At 34.2% G+C, this 21,129-nt stretch overlaps 1 protein-coding gene and 1 pseudogene across 1 annotated transcript; one reads left to right on the top strand and one right to left on the bottom strand.

Moving 5' to 3' along the window:
• Positions 1 to 2,004: 2,004 nt before the first annotated feature.
• On the top strand, positions 2,005 to 8,898 carry LOC107935504 (polygalacturonase-like; annotated as a pseudogene).
• A 6,457-nt stretch (positions 8,899 to 15,355) lies between these two features.
• LOC107935490 (WAT1-related protein At5g07050) lies at positions 15,356 to 18,728 on the bottom strand. The gene is made up of 7 exons (XM_016868111.2): positions 18,431 to 18,728; positions 18,271 to 18,333; positions 18,063 to 18,179; positions 17,122 to 17,374; positions 16,849 to 17,010; positions 16,309 to 16,460; positions 15,356 to 15,882 (listed from the first exon to the last, which is right to left on the bottom strand). Exons 1-7 carry the CDS (start codon positions 18,631 to 18,633, stop codon positions 15,648 to 15,650), a joined length of 1,185 nt encoding a protein of 394 aa, XP_016723600.1. The 5' UTR covers positions 18,634 to 18,728; the 3' UTR covers positions 15,356 to 15,647.
• Positions 18,729 to 21,129: the final 2,401 nt, after the last annotated feature.

Here is a 21,129-nt window from a genome sequence, read left to right on the forward strand (position 1 = left end):
AAACACTTGAGCAATTATATGGCCTTCACTACTAAAGTCAGTACCCATGTTTCGGTAGCCTTTGACGTAGATGATGGTTTAGAGGACAAACTAGTGTTGAGTTTCTGCAAACCTACAATACTATGCTGGAAAAAAGGAAGTATGCGAAGTGAATGCAAAGCTGATAAATTAGAACTTCAAACTCCATGAAGGAAACCAAAATTTAATCGAATAGATGAAGGTGAATGATTCTCTACTTAATGATAAAACTGTCCCTTTGGAAACTACACATGAAGATCTTGTAGTTAGTCAATCCATGCTAGAAAAAATCAATGCCGATAGTGGTAAACTTAATGAAATTCTTGTTGCTGGAAAAAAGAGTGAAAGAAAATGTGGCATTGGATGTGTTGAGAAGAAGGGAAAAATTGTGATGAAAAATCAAATAGTTTTTGTCAAAGCCACAAATAATATTGACCAAGAAACCTACGTTGATTCATGTTAAAAAGAAAGTAATCTCTAATCATTTAGTTACTTGTCATTGTTGTGGAGTTTCTAGTCATATCGGACCTAGAAAGATCAAATGTGGAAACAAGCAGTGACAGAACCAATTGCCTTGGCACTGCGCGAGGTCAGAAGAAAAAATTTTGTATGGAGGAGAAATGAGAGGTCATCTCATGGAATGGAGGAGTACAAGAAGAGATATATTATCTGTGATTATTGTAGTATGGTTGGTAATATCATACCATATTTTTATAAGATGTTGAATTACGGAATTATTAGAAAACAAGTTGCAACACAACCTCAATACAACTAGAAACAAATATGAGTGAGAAAAGATCAATGGTTGATTGATGCTAGAGTGAAACATGAAGTGACAACTGATGTAATAACTTTTGAAAATCAGCATGACGATATTTCTACTCCATCAAGATCTTGTGGTAAATAATCTTGTTGTTTTACAAGTTACAATTATCACCTATAGAGCTGTTGATGAGTTAACATCCATCGCACCCCAGTTGAAACGTCTTATTGAGGAGGAGTGTATTGATGCTACTACTAAGGGGGAGTCTGTTGATGCTACAATTATGGGGGAGTTTTCTTCTTTATCATACGTGTTGTTATTTGTTTTATTTAATTATGGTTTTTGGTAAAAAACTGCTTAAGGGCGAGTGAAAGTAGTAAACTATCCACACAAGAGCCCCTCCCACCCCCTTAGTTACACCCCTGTATCTGAAGTCCCAAAAGTTCTTGATTCGAGCTGATGCCACGGCCTGGCACCGTGGTTCTTGTGTGGGTAGATTACTACTTTCACTCGCCTCGGCTCACCCTCGTGACTTTCTCTTTCAAAAAAATAAACTTGCGATTTCACGCCACGACCTCCAAGAACCCATGTCACGACTTTGGAGTAAGACAAGTTATTGTCTAAGAAGGCTGCGGCCTTGCGCTAAGGTGTACGTTTAGAGTAGAAAATTAGGAAGCGTGTATACAATTAAGAAAAGGCTTTACATTAATTCAGTATCAAGTTAACGGCCAGCCTTGAATCTCATTCCATTTAAATTCTTTTAAGAAATATTATTAATAATAAGAAACAGAGTTCAGCAGCAGCCATTAGTAAACCATTAGTAACATCAAAGTAAACAAACTCAAACCTGAAGTCAGAAGAAAAAAGAACCTTGTACAAGGAAAATTAGATTGTCTCATGTACAAGGAAGAAGGTGCATTCATCACAAATGTATTATAATTAGCATCTTATTAAATGTATTAATTAACTGGCGCTTAAGTTGTAGCCAAACAAGCAGCGGATATTCCATACAAACACACAAAATGCCAGCTTTCTTCAATCCTACACTTTCATAATTATACTCTTTAATTATCCTGAATCTGCTAAACTATAAATACCTATCTTCTCTGTAACTCTTCTCATTCATCAATTAAATTTCCATTTTCTCTGTAACTCTTCTCATTCATCAATCACCTTCTTAACAATCAATACACCTTAACTCTCTACTTCCATCACTGTCTCAAATGATGAACCTCTCACGTCCTTCTCATTCTATTCTTCTCATTCTCTTTTTCATGTTAGCCATAAATTCAACGTCTGCATTAACAAAGTACAATGTGTTAAACTTTGGGGCTAAGCCTAATGGAAAAACTGACTCCACCAAGGCTTTCCTCATGGCATGGAAAGCAGCCTGTGCCTCAGCTGACTCCACCATCATATATGTTCCAAAAGGCCGGTATTTGCTCGGTTCTATGGCCTTCCAAGGTGGCTGCAAAAGCCCTCAAATCATTTTCAGAATTGACGGCACCCTGGTCGCCCTCAAGATTATCGAGTACTAGGCAAATCTACCGATTGGCTGAGCTTTGAAGGAGTGAATGGCGTTTCAATCCTTGGTGGTGCACTTGATGCCAAAGGACCATCTCTCTGGGCTTGCAAAGCTTCCCATTCCAACTGTCCTTCTGGAGCCACGGTACTATTATATTTCACTTTTCATTTTTCACTTAAGTTCCTGTATGATTCAAAATTAAGTCTTTATTGTTGTTCCAATAGGGTCGGAAGCGTGTAAATTATTGTACTAAAAAATCACACAAAGTTCAATTCCCAGGGAAGAGAGGTGGATCACATGGATCTCTTAAATACCAAGTCTTTCCTTAGACAGAATATCCCTTCTATAGTAATTTAATAGCACAATTAAATACTACTATTATACCCTCAAATATTGAAAGAAAAATAGGACAAGAAAGAACACAAGAGATTTAACGAGGTTCGGTAAATTATACCTACGTCCTCGGGCACTAACACCAGATGATAACTTTACTATCTCCAAAATATTACAAACAAATAGAATTCCTTAAGAATTCTCAAATGGGAGAAGAGAGAAAACTAAGAGAGAAAGATTGGTTGGGATGGTTGAAATGAGAAATGGTTAGGCCTATTTATAGTTGAGGTTCAGGGACTAACTTGCAAATGGCCTAAAAAATTAGGGACCAAAATTGCAATTATCCCATTCAACTTTAAACAACTTGCCTATCACTTTTTTCTTTCGGTGCCACTTGCACCTCCCATTTTTGACTTTTCAACCCCTTTTTAATTTGACTTATCAACAATCTCCACCTTGAAGATTTGATTAGGATAATCACATCTTCACACACTTCCTTCAACTCCCCAAATTCGATAAAGCTATCTTTGTAGTGCCTCCAAATGCGCTCTCGAGCGCCATACACCTAAAGGTGCTCAAATTCTCAGGATGTTAATCAAGTTCAAACAATGGTTAAACTTGATTGTTGTTACCACCTTGGTCATCATATCTGCGGGATTATCTGCTGTTGGAATCTTCTGAAGTAGAATTTTTCCTTTTTCAAAGACTTCCCGCACAAAGTGATATCTTACGTCGATATGCTTGGTTCTTGAATGATAGACTTGATTTTTTGCTAAATGAATAGCGCTCTGACTGTCACAATATAAACTTATGTGACTTTGAACAACTCCTAAGTCTTTCAACAGTCCATTAAGCCAAATAGCCTCCTTAACAGCTTCTGTAACTGCCATATATTCTGCCTCTGTAGTAGACACAGCTATTGTAAACTGTAAGGTAGACTTCCAACTCACTAGGGCTTTCGCAAGAGTAAACAGATACCCCGTAGTTGAACGGCGTTTATCTAAATCACCAGCAAAGTCGGAATCAACATATCCAACTACAAACTGACCAAGTGCTTTATCCTGTTCAAAAATTAAACCAACATCTACGGTTTTTCGAAGATACCGTAGAATCCATTTCACAGCTTGCCAATGTCCTTTTCCAGGATCATGCATATACCTGCTCACAACTCCAACAGCTTGTGAAATGTCAGGCCTCGTACACACCATCGCATACATCAAACTCCCAACTGCATTAGCATATGGGACTTTCGCCATATATTCTCTTTCTTCTTCAGTTTCGGAGATAATTGAGCACTAAGTTTCAAATGAGAAGCAAGTGGGGTACTTACATGTTTTGTGTTTTCATTTACACCAAAACATTGTAATACCTTTTTCAGATATTGCTTCTGATTCAAACAAAGCTTGCCTCTCTGTCTATCTCTACTTATCTCCATGCCGAGAATCTTCTTGGCCTCACCTAGATCTTTCATCTCGAACTCTTGATTCAACTGAGCCTTCAGCTTATCTATCTCATTTTGGCTCTTCGAAGCGATTAACATATCATCAACATACAAGAGTAGATAAATGAAAGATCCGTCATGCAGCTTCTGTAAATACACACAATTGTCATATTTGCTTCTTGTGTACTTCTGCCTTCTCATAAAGCTATCAAATCGCTTGTACCACTGCCTCGGGGATTGCTTCAATCCATATAGCGATTTGTTAAGCTTACAAACCCAATTTTTACCACCAGCATCTGTGTATCCTTCTGGCTGAGTCATATAGATCTCCTCTTCTAACTCACCATGCAAGAAAGCCGTCTTAACATCAAGTTGAGCTAGCTCCAAATTCAACTGTGCTACCAAGGCCAACAAAATTCTAATGGAGGAATGCTTCACAACAGGGGAAAATACATCATTGTAGTTAATTCCCTCCTTCTGAGCGTAGCCTTTAGCTACCAATCTTGCCTTGTAGCGAATATCCTTCTTGCTAGGAGATCCATCTTTCTTTGCGAATACCCACTTGCATCCGATTGCCCTTTTACCTTTCGGTAATTGCGCCAACTCCCAAGTATTGTTCTTCCGGAGAGACTGCATTTCTTCATCCATGGCGCTTTTCCATTTATCACTTTCTAAGCTTTGCATTGCTTCTTGATAAGTGATAGGAATATCATCAACAACGGGAAGGGCGTAGGCCACCATATCAGTAAATTGAGCAGGTTTACGAATTTCTCTCCGTGGCCTTGCAACTGCAACTGGTTCTGGTGTACTTAGTGGTTCTTGGGTCAGAACCTCTTCAACCTCTAATTCCTCCATTGTGGCTGGAGAATTAGACTTATTAACTGGGCAAATCCCCATCTGCTCAAACTCCACCTGTTTTGGAGTACACTCCACCTGCTGTGGAGTATTGCTCGTCTGAATATCTTTATCTGCTACATTTTTCAATGTGGCAGATTCATCAAAGGTAACATCTCTGCTACAGATCATTTTCTTTGTGCTTAAGCACCAAAGACGAAATCCCTTCACTCCAGAAGTGATTCCCATAAAGAGAGCTTTCTTTGCCCTCGGATCTAACTTTGACTCCTTCACATGGTAATATGCAGTGGTTCCAAACACATGTAAGGAATCATAATCTGTAGCCGGTTTTCCAGACCATACCTCCATAGGAGTTTTTCTTTCTAATGCAGATGATGGCAAACGATTAACAAGATGGCCAGCGTATGTCACAGCCTCAGCCCAAAATTGCTTGCCCAACCCAGCATTGGACAACATACATCGAACTTTCTCCAGCAATGTTCGATTCATACGCTCTGCCACTCCATTCTGTTGTGGTGTATCCCTAACTGTGAAGTGTCGAACAATACCATACTCTTGGCACACATCGAAGAACGGATCACTTTTATATTCCCCTCCATTGTCCGTCCTAAGCCGCTTGATTTTCTTGCCAGTCTGGTTTTCGATCATAGTTTTCCATTTAAGAAAAACTCTAAGCACTTCATCTTTAGTTTTCATGGTATACACCCAAACTCTTCTGGAAAAGTCATCAACAAAAGTAACAAAGTAGTGTTTTCCTCCCAACGAAGGTGTTTTGGAAGGCCCCCACACATCTGAGTGAATATATTCCAAAATACCTTTTGTATTATGGATAGCAGTGCCGAATTTCACTCTCTTTTGCTTTCCCAGAACACAGTGCTCACAAAATTTTAATTTGCAAGCCTTTGCACCTTTCAACAATCCTTGCTTTGCCAGAATTTGTAAGGATTTTTCGCTGGCATGTCCCAACTTCATATGCCACAACTGCATTGAGTCCAAGTCTTTGTTACCGGAAGCTGCAGCGACTGCTCCAATAACTGTACTACCTTGGTAGTAATACAAGTTATTTTTCCTGATGCCCTTCAATATCACAAGTGCGCCAGATGTCACTTTCAAAATCCCATCTCTCATAGTAACAACTGAACCATTGGATTCCAAGGCTCCCAATGAGATGAGATTTTTCTTCAAACTGGGCACGTACCGAACATCAGTCAGAACTCTGGTTGATCCATCTTGATTCTTTAATTGGATTGAACCTATCCCAACAGTTTTACAGGCATTGTCATTGCCCATATAAACAACTCCTCCATTTAGTTCTACTAAATCAGAGAACCACTCCCGGTTAGGGGACATATGATAGGTACAACCCGAATCCAATATCCACTCATCTGAATGGAACGACGATGATGATGCAACCAGTGATAGTTCAGAGTCACTAGTATCATGCTTTGCAACACAAGCATCTACAGCAGCTTTTCCTTTATTCTTCAGCTTTGGACAATTTTTCTTCCAGTGGCCTTTCTCATGACAAAAAGCACATTCATCTTTCCCGAGTCTGGACTTTGACTTTGATCTCCCCTTTTGAGTTTTCTTCCGAGTGTATGAACGACCTCGGACTACTAAAGCTTCTGTATCTCTGATTGAGTTTTTCTGTTTGTCCTTCTTTCTCTGTTCATAACTGTATAAGGCCGCACAGACTTCGCTCAGAGATATATCACTCCTGCCATGAAGTAGAGTAGTTTCTAGGAACTCAAACTCCTCAGGAAGTGATCCCAACAGCATCAAAGCCAAATCTTCATCTTTGAATGTCTCATCCATATTCAGCAAATCAGTGACTAACTGATTAAATTTGGTGATGTGATCATTCATTGTGGTACTTGGGACGTATGTGAAGCGAAACAGTCTTTTCTTCAAGTGGAGCTTATTTTGACTGTTTTTCTTCAAAAATTTTTCTTCAAGTGCCACCCACAACTTATTTGCAGAAGTCTCCTTTGAAAAAGCATACCTCTGCTCTCGAGAAAGGCATGATCGAATTGTGCCACATGCCAACCGATTGATCGCCTTCCAATCTTTCTCCTGTACATCATCTGGTTTCTCTTCATCAATGGTAATGTCTAGACCCTGCTGAAAAAGGGCATCTAGAACCTCACTTTGCCACATACCAAAATGGCCCGTGCCATCAAAGATCTCCACGGCCAATCTTGCATTTGCAATTGTCGGTCTTGTCCACATGGACGATGTTGAAGCTCCTACACCGACCATTTTCTCCATAATCTTTCAATATACCTAAGGAAATCTTTTCTGATGTGGAAGATCAGTTTAAACTGCAACCACAGAGCATACTACGATTAACCTTCGGCTCTTGATACCACTTGTTGTTCCAATAGGGTCGGAAGCGTGTAAATTATTGTACTAAAAAATCACACAAAGTTCAATTCCCAGGGAAGAGAGGTGGATCACATGGATCTCTTAAATACCAAGTCTTTCCTTAGACAGAATATCCCTTCTATAGTAATTTAATAGCACAATTAAATACTACTATTATACCCTCAAATATTGAAAGAAAAATAGGACAAGAAAGAACACAAGAGATTTAACGAGGTTCGGTAAATTATACCTACGTCCTCGGGCACTAACACCAGATGATAACTTTACTATCTCCAAAATATTACAAACAAATAGAATTCCTTAAGAATTCTCAAATGGGAGAAGAGAGAAAACTAAGAGAGAAAGATTGGTTGGGATGGTTGAAATGAGAAATGGTTAGGCCTATTTATAGTTGAGGTTCAGGGACTAACTTGCAAATGGCCTAAAAAATTAGGGACCAAAATTGCAATTATCCCATTCAACTTTAAACAACTTGCCTATCACTTTTTTCTTTCGGTGCCACTTGCACCTCCCATTTTTGACTTTTCAACCCCTTTTTAATTTGACTTATCAACATTTATCATCCATGTAATTGACTTGCTATTTTCGATTTGTTTGTGAGAGCAGACGTTAAGCTTTACCAACTCCAAGAACATTAGGATCCGTAGTTTATTGTCCTTAAATAGCCAAATGTTTCACATCGTGATCAATGGATGTGAAAATGTGAATGTCCAAGGGGTTAGGATCATCGCCGCAGCTAATAGCCCTAACACCGATGGCATCCATGTCCAATTATCCAAGAATGTGAATATCATAAAATGCTCAATCAAAACTGGAGACGACTGCATCTCAGTTGGTCCCGGTACCAAGAATTTATGGGTCGAACAAGTCACTTGCGGTCCTGGCCATGGCATTAGGTACTTGGATATAAAATTAATCTTTTTTATTATGTATTATTATTATTGATATAATTGGTTTATTTCGATTTATTTGCACTTTGCAGTATTGGAAGTTTAGCAAAAGATTTGAAAGAGGAAGGAGTCCAAAATATTACAATGAAAAAGACAATCTTTTTAGGCACTCAAAATGGGTTGAGGATTAAGTCATGGGCCAGGCCTAGCACTGGATTTGTTCAAGGGGTTCGGTTTATGGATTCTTTAATGGTAAATGTGCAAAATCCTATTGTAATTGACCAGAACTATTGCCCACACAATCTAAATTGTCCCAACCAGGTATAATATATTGCAATTATAGTATTAACTCCAAATATTTTTAGGTTAAAAATGGTTGAACCAATTAAGGTCATTGATGTTTATTTATTTTGGGTCTATGCCACTTGAAGTGATTAAATTAATCTTGTTTATATTTCAATGGTTATAGGCATCTGGAATTAAAATTAAAGATATCATATATGAAGGTATTCGAGGAACGTCATACACACAAGTAGCTATAAAATTTGATTGTAGTTCAAAGAATCCATGCACTGGAATAAGATTGCAGAATGTTAATTTGTCATATTTGAATAAACCTGCTCAATTATCTTGTTCTAATGTTCGTGGGAAAGCATTGAATTTAGTTCGACCAGAAAATTGCTTATAAATCTTGGAGATCAATTGGTGGAAAACAAAATTTTCCCTTCTCTTTTTAATTCATGTATTTCTCGAGTATGAATTATTTATTCTTTCTAGATAAATAATAAATAAATGTTGTAAAAATTCTTTGATTGGTTTTAAAGAAAAATCTTTTAGTTTCCCAGCCATCAAAATTTTACTAGAAAATAAAAATGTTACCCATTACAAACGAAACATAAACGCACAAGGTTAAAAACAACAATGCCATGTTTGATTCAGGAGAATGGCAAAGCCCTTCCATCCCCATGCAACACGCCACACTGACTCGAGCGTTTGATTCATTGAGTTGGTCATTTTGTGGAATCATCATTCAAGCATTTTTGCTTCACATCACCGGATAACAATTCAATAGTGCTATTACAATCCACACAGAATTGAAGAAAGGAAAATTTTCAAGAATGTATTTCACTTTGTTTGTTGTTTCATTCAATTGATAAAGTTAGAAATATCAAATATCGTAGTCTTGACACACCATCTCTCTTCAATACTTGAGTTATGATTCATACTATCTCTATAGTAAAATGTAAGGTCGTTGATATTGAATGGTTAGCTTAACTCTTGAACAAGTTAAATTGTGTATATCCTTTAAACGTCACTGAATTCAAGTGCCAATAATGGTGTAAGGAATTTACTATATTATAGTTGTTTTGCTACATTGCAGTATGGAGTATGTTAGTGCCAATTTTATCTCTTTGCTACAACGTCGATTGCAACGAGTGGCATAGCTCGCAGCAGGGTAAAACTTGCGTTATATTGATTGACATATATTTTACCAAACTTTATGAGTTTTTGTTTGATGGATCTCAAAGTGGGTCTATTGCCCAACACTTTTGAGTTTTAATCAAGGTTGTTTGAATTGGATTGGACTGGACCTGAAATTGGTCGGAGTATCGGTTTGGAGAAGGGCATTGAACCAGTTGATTTAGGAACCGATATTGATCGATTGAACCAAGAAAAAGATTGATTGAACAGGGTTGTTGAACCATATTTTTAATATTTATGATTTTTTATGAGCTATTTAATATAATAGAACGGACTGATTAAACTGATCAGATTGATCGAATTAACGAACTAATGATTTGACTCAGGGACAAAGCCAATTTTTTTGGAGGATTAAATTGTATATCTTTATGATAGTAAAAATTTAATTTCACCATTTTTATTGTCTATATCTTTATAATTTTTAAAGGATTAAATCATTTTTTTATCAACTCTCTTAGCCTCGCTACTAATCTGACCGATTTGATCATTAATCCGATTCCGGAAACTTTGGTATTAATTTAAAAAGAGGGGAAAGGATATTTTTTTTTCAATAAAAAAACTCACTTGATTTATTGTGGTAAGCGTCAGATCCATTATCTCAAGTAATTGCTCACCACTTGCATTAACTTTGTAATCATTAGATGCCAAAGGATAAAAGGTATAATTGATATTGCTAATCCAACATGTATATCACACCTATCTATAATCATCAAATTTTTTTATACAATTTCCGTAGAAATTAATTAAAAAATAAACAATATGACGTCCTTCTATCTATATGGGAAACCTGCAGTTGATATTTTATGTTACCATTTTCATTTTCAATGCAAAAGGTTAAAATACGATATCAGTCCTTGTACTTATCCAAAATTTGAGATTTAGTCCTTTTAAAAGTTAAAAATTCAATCCTCCTATATTCTCATCATTATCGTTATTTGTAATTTCGCACATTTATTTTTTTTCAATTATATGCAATGTCATATGAGGGTAGTTTAATTAACATGTGAAGTTGGTAAATTTTGACAAAAAATGCTAACAACGTTAATGATTGGCTTGAGATTTTTAAATCAGAAAAGTAAAAGGATTTAATTTTTAACTTTTTAAGTATAGGGACTAAATTTCAAAATTTTAACTTACTAAAAAATAATATGTTTTTGAAACTTATTATTTTAAATTAGAAAAATTAAATTAAAGTATAAACTCTCTAATAAGATTGATGGTAAAAGTTGATTATGGAGCATTAGTTTTAGATAAGTCTCCACTCTCCACTTGAAGAAAAATAGAGATTCATCACTTCCCCCAAAACTTATATATTTTAGCAACAAATTAGATACCACAAACATCATTGTTGGTTTAAATTCAATTAATATTTATATAAAAATTAACATAAATTTAAAATAAAACCCATGCATATGAAATTTTAAAATTAATGTGTTGTTTGATAAATTGAAAAGTTAAGTACTGGAAAATTAAGTACTAAATTTAGATAAGTGCCTTTAATGTAACAATACAATAGATTTTTCTACAAGAAAATTTAGGCACCAAATTGAAAAAAAGTGTAAATGTATTTAGAAATGTAACCTAAATGGGTAAAATATTTTTACCTCAAATAAACGCACCGTAAATGTACTTAGAGATGTATACCCTGGCTAAATGTAATACTAGCAGTAGCAGAATCTATACACTAGCAGAATGTGTTTAGTGGCGAAGGAGTTTTAGGATTCCGGCTTTCTTCTCCCTTGTAAACTTGCCACCATCCTTTTGAGCTGCCTCACACATTCTGTCCCATTTTTGTCGAAGGGAATCGGTTGAGCATTGGGAATTTCGAAATTGGGGCGAGCATATGATTGCATTCCAGTCAGTTCAAACCTCTTCTATAGCATCCAAGAGGTTGTTCTCTTCTTCTATTCGCCCCATTGTGATCCTACAAGTGATGATGAAGCTTGCAGTTGCTAATTCCCAAATTGGTGCTTGTGGTGCTGCACTTGATGATACCGGGGCTACAGTTGGTGCTGACACCCGTGATAGCGAAAACAATTATTGTGGAGTTGTACGCGGATCAACTAATTTCTTCTAGTCCCAGTCGTAGTCTCTTCCGTTTAGGTCTTCCCTCTTATGAGAATGAGTCTATTTACAGCATTGGTAAATAGTGTCCGTGCGGAATTCTATATAAAAACCCGAAAATTTATGGAAATTAACAGGTTGATATATATATTGTTTAACCTGGCACTTGGTATGGAAATAGAAATCAATCACCATGCGTCATCTAGATTACCTTCAGATACGGTCTTGTATAAGCCTTGCGATCCCTACAAGTAAATTCAAAGTAACAATCAGCATCTGATACTGAAGCCTGTAATTTATAATCAAGAACATATGTAGAGTAAGTATATTGAATATTGGTGACTCACACACCACACATGCACATATATAAGATAAACTACGAATTAATTAGAGTAAATTAACAATAGAACTTCGTAAGCAATGCAACCAGATATTTTCGTAACAGATTGTGTGCAAGTAAATTAGGCCCCTGGTACAATCAACTATAACTCTAAAGACCTTAAGCCTCTATATGATACCAACAGATATTTTCCATTTGATGCTTTTGGATTGAACATCTAGCAAAAGGCTAGGGGGTGGTTAGATTCATTGATGGTCTTCTCACCGATTCGGGGGCAGAGGATTCACGAAAAATAAAATTATGGAGATGTTAGAGTTGTGTAACCCGAATCTTTGTTAAAGAAATAATATGGACTATGCTGCACAAACAGAATCCGTATAGAACTACACTTCCTCTATTTAATTTTGATTAGAATAAGGTTTTTCAGCCTTTAAATAGATGTAGTCGAACTCCTTTTGTATCATTCAATTTTCAACACTAGTGAATCTTCTTCTTCTCTGCCTATAGTCTTCTCCTGAAAGGATTTCCACATAAAATCTGTGTGTTCTATTTTTCTTTCTTATTGCTTTGCGATCATTCTATATTATCATTATCAACGTTCAGTTTTGCAAGAGGGATTCTCGAAAATTACAAAAAGACAACTAGGGACCAATTTATAGTCAAGAAAACCTAATTAATTCTTTATAATCAAGAACTTAAGGCGATCTTTAATTGAATGGTGACCCACACCCCACACATGCAAATACATGGGATGAACTACGAATCAATAAGAGTAAATCAGCAATAGTACTCCATAAGCAATGCTACCAGATATTTCCACACATGCAAATACATAGGATGAACTATCGTGTTGATGCCACGTCAACAAAGTTACAAATGTTAATGTTTTCATCTATTTTAGGGTGATTTGATAAACAATACAAGTATAAGGGCTAAAAAAGACGAAAAAATAAATGGAGGGCTAAAATGAATTTTTTATAAAATTAAAAGGGTTAGATAATTCATTATCTCTTAGTTTTATTTGCATCATATTTAAGTAACCTTGTAAAGGCAAAGGAAACATAAAGCATCTGTAATAGTAATCCTTACAAATCCATTAACAATAAAAATAATTAACTAATAGAAGATTGATTGAATAATTAATATTCTATAACATGATTAAGGTTTGCTTCAGTGTTTCCATTAATTGGAACAGTATGGACTCTTACACCATAAATTGAAAAACAAATATTTTTCCAAATAATGTTGACTCTAAACCCTCCAAATATTTGACACACGTGTCATCTATTTTATGAACGAGATGGTATTCAGATAAAACCCTCCAGATAATGTTGATTCTAAATCGAAATTTGGTCTAAATATTTGAAGAAAAAATTAACATCCACTTTTTTCAACCACTTATTGATAGTGTACCATGTAATTCATTAAAAGAATATTATTGAGAGAGAGATTATGGCATTTCTAAGTGTGAATCATTTGTAGAATATAAACAGTGAAATATTTGCAAGTGGCGTTTGTACAAAAGTTATAACATTTGAGATGCAATAAGTGAACGAAGCACTCGTTTGGGTACTTTGAATTATGAATTCTAGATAGGCAAAGAGAACATTTTGCCCTACAATGGGGAAGAACATTCTGCCAAATTTAGCTGTGTAATGAACCTACCCATTTACTTTTCTTCTACATTTTTTCACCCAAAAAATTACAGATTCATAATAGAAAGGAATCAAGAACATGATGAATGGAAGAAGTAGGTTGTTTGTCAGCTCGAGCAAAAAGAATAATGTCATTCGTAAAGAAAACGTAAGGGCCCGATCTAAATCATTTTAAAGGCAATCATTTCTTTTGAGCGCATGCTTGTTGGATCAATTAATGACTGAGGTATTCCATGCATAATATAAAGATGTATGGGAGAGCAAATTGTCTTGTCAGAGTCCACGGGATGATTGGAAACTTGCGAGTTTGCCTCCATTATCAAGCACAAACATGGAAGTTGAACAAATATAACTTAAGATGAGTTTGATTTAATTATCAGGGAATTTAAAGAAAGCAAGAATTTTCTTGACGAAGTCCCATTCAAGTCGGTCAAAATTTTTTTCTAGATCAAGCTTCATGGCCATGAAGCCTTGTTTACCCTTTTTAGATCATAATGAGTGAATCATTTTTTGAACAATGACAACATTATTAGAGGCCTATCGTTCCAGAACGAAGCTTGTTTGGAGATGAGACGAGCTAATAGACCTAAATTGATTGATGGATGAGGTTTCAATGCATTTTGGAATAAACATTTAAGTCCCAGAAATCAAAACTTTAGATAATAGCCTCACACAGTTTATCATGGATAAGTCCCTCATCAACTCATGAATAAAAGGGTAATACATTTTGGCGCGCTCCAACCTACGTCCTCCTACATTAACAATCATGTCCATACTAATCGAATTAAGACTTAATCAATTATTTTCAACATAATTATAACATAAATAATACTTCCACGATATAAATATATTAAATAGAAGGCAAAAAATTATTGGGACATTATGACATCCTCAATGCCGGTGGTGTCATGTCAAGCAAGCCAATTAGTTCAGTAGGGAAGGTGATGTAAATACCATTACAACCAATAACTATGATTAACATTTATTTAATCTAACATATTATATGAATCATGTATGCTAAAAAATTGTATAAAAAAAAGTTGCTAAAAATTTACAAAAATGATATTTTCTGGGATTGGAATTAATATTATAGAGATATAAGATTCAATTAAAAATGTATGTGCACTCATATTACTAAATTCAATAATTAATTTTTTAAATTATTAATGGTTTACAAAATTAAAAAAAATATAATTAATTTTATTTTGTCTTTCTATTATCTTATAATAGGAGTGTCCACTTACATTAATTTACACATTTTCATAATTTTTTGTATAATTAATATTTGAGATAAATATCAAATTTACACGTGAACTTTATGTGCAATTTGATACATGAATTTTGATGTGGCATAATTATACATATGAAACTTATATTATGCTTCATAAGGACACATGAAACATTGATTTCGATTCAATTCTACACATTTAAATAAATGCATTCATTTATTTTCATATTGGATTAATATAATTGTTAGCGTATAAACGTCAAATGGTGCTACATTGACAATGCCGTTACTGGTTTATGAAAAATGAATAAAATCAAATAAAAAATTCATATATAAAATTGTACAAAATTAAAATTGATGTACATAAAATTGTATATTTGATCAATGATACTTATTCATTAATATGTTAATAATTCAACCGTTGAATTTCTCAATATTATATACATATATTTGAAGGCTAAACTTTTCTTAAAAATGTGCTCTCTCGTATTTTCATCTCATACAAGATCCTTCATAGCTTAGAATACTACTATAGGGTTGGGGGACAGGGGTACATATGTGACATATGTATCTGAGTTTTTTATTAAATTATAGAAACAAAATGGGGGATGTAAAGACAAAAAAAAACCCATCCCTTTTATTTTCCCAAAGTGAGAATTAAACTTGAATTATTTTTGGATGGGGGATTCTGGCATTTGCTTTGGCATAGTGATGGCCACTATTGAGAGCTTTTCTTTTGCATCTTGATTGGCTTCAATATCTCCGATTACTAAGATGGTGCTGCCATTTGGTTGGATACTTTTAACTGGCTCTGGAATCTCCTCTTCTGCCTCCTTGTTTTCTTTGTGCTTTCCCCATAGGACTGAATAAAGTCCTATTACTATCAATATGGCACCTATCACCCTGAAATAAAGTACAAATTTATGTCAAAAAGATAATTATAGAGTCGTGAAAGTATCATGGAGGTCTTCATACTATAAGTTGGATTACATTTTGTATTTTTTACTAAAAATGAGACAAATTAGTCCAAGAGCAAACTAGTGTTTCTGATAAAAATTTATCCATTTCTACCATTTAAAACTAGTCATTGTATACCAGGAGATACAAGTGACATGATACATGTTACTGTCTGGTTTTTTCGTCAATCACAGAAAAAAGCGATTTGTTCTATGATTTAACATATAAGGATTAATTTGTTTATTTTTTAAGTTAAAAGAGCAAAATGTAATCCGATTTTTGTACAGAGGTTTTCATGATGCTTATATTGTGCACAGAAAGAAGTGAATGGTAAAAAATGAGTGTGAAAGAGAAATTAAAAAAGAAAGCTACCCTCCAAGAAAAATCTTCTCAGCCAGGATGAAAGACCCCATGATTGCAACTATGATCATCATCAAAGGGCTGAAAGCAGTGGCGAATACTGGGCCCCTTTTCTTTATCACCAGTCCTTGAACATAGTATGATATGCTTGATGTCACAATCCCCTGCAAGAAAAACACATTAAAATTAAACTTTAAAAGATTATGCACACCACCTACGACATGGGTAAAAAATTATATATACATATATATTTGCAAAAAGTTTATATAAATAATAAATGCTTCAGTTTTTGCTAAGCTAACACGTAAAATATCGATAAATAAGAAATTTCCACTATATCTAGTGGATATATAAAATCATTACCACTACAAAGCATCACAACAAAAATAGGCTTCGGTTAAATGTGAAAAATTAAAATAACATGGGTTTAAATTTTATTATGTGTATGTTTTTATCTTTTCTCAATTAAATTGGTAATAAATTAATTTGTGATATTATCTCGATCAAAATATAAATATATAATAATTAGAAAAGAAGGGAGGGATCTATTACAGCATAGGCAGCAGCAAGGAGGTTCATGTCCCAACCAATTTGCCAAACTGAGGCTTTATGTTCCATCACAAATGTCACTGCAATTGCTTGTAGAGTGCCCACAAAGCACACTAGTGATGTTAATGAAAGTTGATGATCCTTGTATGTCTTCAATGCTTTGGCCTAGTGAAAAATTATACGATGAAATCACCAAAAATAAATAAAACAATGAAAGTGAAAATCAATTTGTTGGTATGTTTTAAAAAGGTAAATTATTTTGGTGTTTAAAATTACCTGCAAAACAAAGAGGGAAGCCCAAGCAAAGGTGGCAATGAGAAGGAGAATGGAGCCTTTGAACCAATCTTTGTCAGTAGTTTCAGTAGTATGAGGAGAATAAGATTGGTTAGTGTGGATATATTTCTTACTCCAAAACAGATCAACAATGGGTCCTTTGTACAATGTCATAAGCATTGCCCCAGCTACTGTCACCATCGTCCCTAATATCTTTGCTTGGCATCTCACTTTCTTTACATCTATCTTCTCCATCCTATATACAAAAAATTCAATGTACTTAGACATTAATCAAAACTTTTCTTACAAACGCGAGGGACATCAACACGTCGGATATGATTTCAGTTTTGTCTCATGATTCTGCTGAGAAGTTTGACAGGTTTACAGAGTGAAAGTATCTAGGAATGTCTAAATGATTGGACTTGATTCCATAACCTATGGAGGTAAAAATATCATGAAGGTTCCTATACTACGAGTCACATTTTATCCTTTTTACTCAAAAAATGGGTAAATTAGTTCCTGCATGTTGGATCAAAGAGTAAATTGATCATTTTGTTAAAAATTTCATCCATTTCTACTGTTTAAAACCGGTTCCTATATATCAGCATGAGGTGCACATGACATGCTATGTGTCATTGTCATGTTATTCCACCAACGATGCCAGTTTTTAACAATACAAATGGATGAAATTGTTAATAGAATGGACTGATTTGCTCTTTAATTTAATGTACAATGACTAATTTACAGAACTTTTGAGTAGAGGGGCAAAATGCAATTTGACTCCTAATACAGGGGCTTCTATGATATTTTTACCAACCTATGTCATATAAACATTTATGGTTCATTTATATCAGAGTCCGGAGACAACCTCCCAACATGAAACAATACCAGACTTGTTGAGCGTCAGACACTATCATTATTAATGAGCATATGTAAATATCTACCGGAAGATGACAGCCATGATAAACGTCATTGCAGGAAGCACATTGCTCAAAGCACAAGAGAAAGTTGGAGATGTATATTTCAGCCCAGCATAGTAGAAATTCTGGTCAATCACAGGCCTAAAAAGCAACAACAAAACTTTGCTTAAATTTAAGATAACAAAGCAAAATTTATGAATAAAAAAGAAAAAGAGTCCTAATAAAAACTAACCCCAAAAGAGCCAAGATAAATATTTGCATAAACACTGAGAATGTTATCTTTGGTTGCCCTCTCCTGAAATATGTTGAAAAAACATAGCAAAATTCAGTATATATTTGTATGAATTGATCTCAGCTGCCATATATGTTGAATTTGAATGGCGTTTATAAACCTTTCGAAAATCAAAGCAAAGGGAGCTATGACAGCAGTTGCAAAAGCATGACGGTAAACAACCAAGACATAGTGGCTCATGCCTTTGTTAAGTGAAACCTTGGTGATGATGTTCATGCCTGCATAACCAAATTGCAATGAAATCATTGCAAAATAAGGCTTGGAGCTCTCAAGCAAGTTGCCACAACATCTCAGCTTCTCCATTTTTGATGAAAAAAAGAAAGAAATTGGTAAATAGGGGAGAGTTTGTAAAAGGAAGAGAGATGAAAAAGAAAGAGCTTGAGGAAGTGTTTGTGTTTCTCCCTAAAGGAGAAGTTGGGGGGATTGGACTCATATTTATAATGGTATATTTAGGGGAAACTCCCATGTCTCAAGCATATGTGGGTGGGGGTGTCAATATGTTATTTTACAGTAAGGAAATTTTATATGGTAAAGCTTGGTAATGCCAAATATTACCACCTTTTATGCTCAAATATAATTTTAACATCATAAGTTTTGAATTCGGATATATTTTAGTTTTAATTTGATTGTGTTTTGTAATAGTTTTTTTTTTTTTGGGTTGAACTATACCATTAGATTTAATGGTAAGTTTTTGTTTTGGTCCCTTAATTAAAAAAAGTTACAATTTGACCACGGAACTATTTGAAAATTTTATTTGAGTCACTAAATTATTCAAAAGATTTTATTTGTCATTAGGTTGTTAAATTTTTTTTTAAAAGGTCCGCCAACGAGCTCCATCGACGATCTGACGATCGGTATGGTAGATTAAAGTAAAAAGCTATTTGAATTTTGATTCGCAGATTTGTGACGTCCAAAATTGTTTCATGAAAAAAAAATTTAGAAGAGAAGGGGAAAGAAAACTTTTGATTGGTACAAATAATGCGAACAGAGAAAGCCATATAGCATGGATTTTAATGACCCAATGACTTAAATGAAAACTTTTGAATAGTTCAATGACCAAATTATAATTTTTTAGTTAAATGATCAAAAAAAAATTAACCATAATATAGTGACTAACCCCATTTCTTAGCGTGCTTTGTAATAATTTATTATAGTTATTGGTATTTGGATATGTATTTTTTTTATCTTATAAATTATAATTACGACTGAATATGATGTGTTGTGAGTTAATTTGTAAGAAAAAAATTGAAGCTTTGAATTATAAAAAAATTCAAACATGAAAAATTTTAGGTATAATGGCATATTCAATCCCTAACATTTATCCCCTCTTTTCATTTTAGCCCAATTCTTTTTTTTAATTATTATTTTAGCTCTCAACTTTTAAAATTTAATCAAATTACTTTCTTTTAGATAGAAAAGTTAACCAAACCATTAAAATTTTGATGAAAATGACATGGCAATTCTAGTGGTCGTCCATGCGTTGTTAATAAAAATTCCATAGAGTTCAAAAAAATTCATAATTTTTTTAAAAAGAATTGTCTACATTAACAATAAAGTACATGTGGATTGCTACATTAATGTCATTAAAATTTTAACAGTTAGGTCAACTTTTCCATCTAAAAAAAGCAATTTGACTATGTTAGTGCTAGTTATAATTGCTAGAAGCAGCTTCAATTGCAACTTAAGAAACATATATGACAGGTTATTGTAACTTATCTTATTTGATTGGTATTTTTTGGTCAAAACTATTTGTAACTTTAATTGATAATCTATTAGAATTTTTAGTAGTATGATAATTTTCATATTCAGAGTTATGTTAGTATAGGTTTTATAGCGTTTTCGGGTCTTATATGAGTTTACAATAGTTCCTTGGCTAACCTAAGGTTGAGTTAGGAAAAAAATGTATAGTTTGCAAAATATCGGGTTGATGTCGCAACTTCGGAGGTTCCTCATTTCAACACAACTCACTGACTAGGTCTCATCGCGACATGACCGTCTGTTTTGCAAAAGGTCCAAAATGGCATTAACTTGTATAACCTAAAAGCAATTTTCATTGACAATAACCACTAATTTAGTCAAAATGTCATTCCCAATTGTTCAATTTTAACATATCACATCATTTACATATACATTTATGTTACATAACCTTACATTCCATATTAAACGCTTATGGCATCATCTAAACATTTCCAAATAGGCATAAGCATTCATATATGATCACAAGTACTTCATCTTCTTATATAAACCATTTAAGTCTCAAATTCATTTACACAATCCAACCATTTGACCATTTGACCATTTATAATCCATCAATCTCAGTTCAATTATGATATGATCATGTAATATGCAAAAACTGACTCGACCTAGGTAAATGTCATATATTAAACAAAAATGGGGTTATACAAATATTGTTGAGTCGAGGATCACTGTCTGGATGCTAGATCACGCCTGAAACTTTGAGATATACTTATACATGCGCACAGAGAAAATAAATCGTATGCTGAACAATAAAGCTTAGTGGTATTTCCATAATTCAAGTCAATATAATACAAGTTTCAGTCAATTGTATAAATTCAATTCACATTCTAATGTCAATCAACTCATATACAATTCATACCAAATTTCAATCAACATACCAACATTTATATGCCACAAGTGTACCAAACTTGTCATATGAATTAACCATACAATGCCTCGATTAACCAAGCTAAATGAACATATTATACTAACATATCAATACAAATAGCGTTTGAATTTCTATTCAATTCTCAACATTTGATCATATCCACATTTCATTTC

The sequence above is a fragment of the Gossypium hirsutum genome, chromosome D13 (genome assembly GCF_007990345.1).
Source record: "Gossypium hirsutum isolate 1008001.06 chromosome D13, Gossypium_hirsutum_v2.1, whole genome shotgun sequence".
NCBI classification, from domain to species: Eukaryota; Viridiplantae; Streptophyta; class Magnoliopsida; order Malvales; family Malvaceae; genus Gossypium; species Gossypium hirsutum.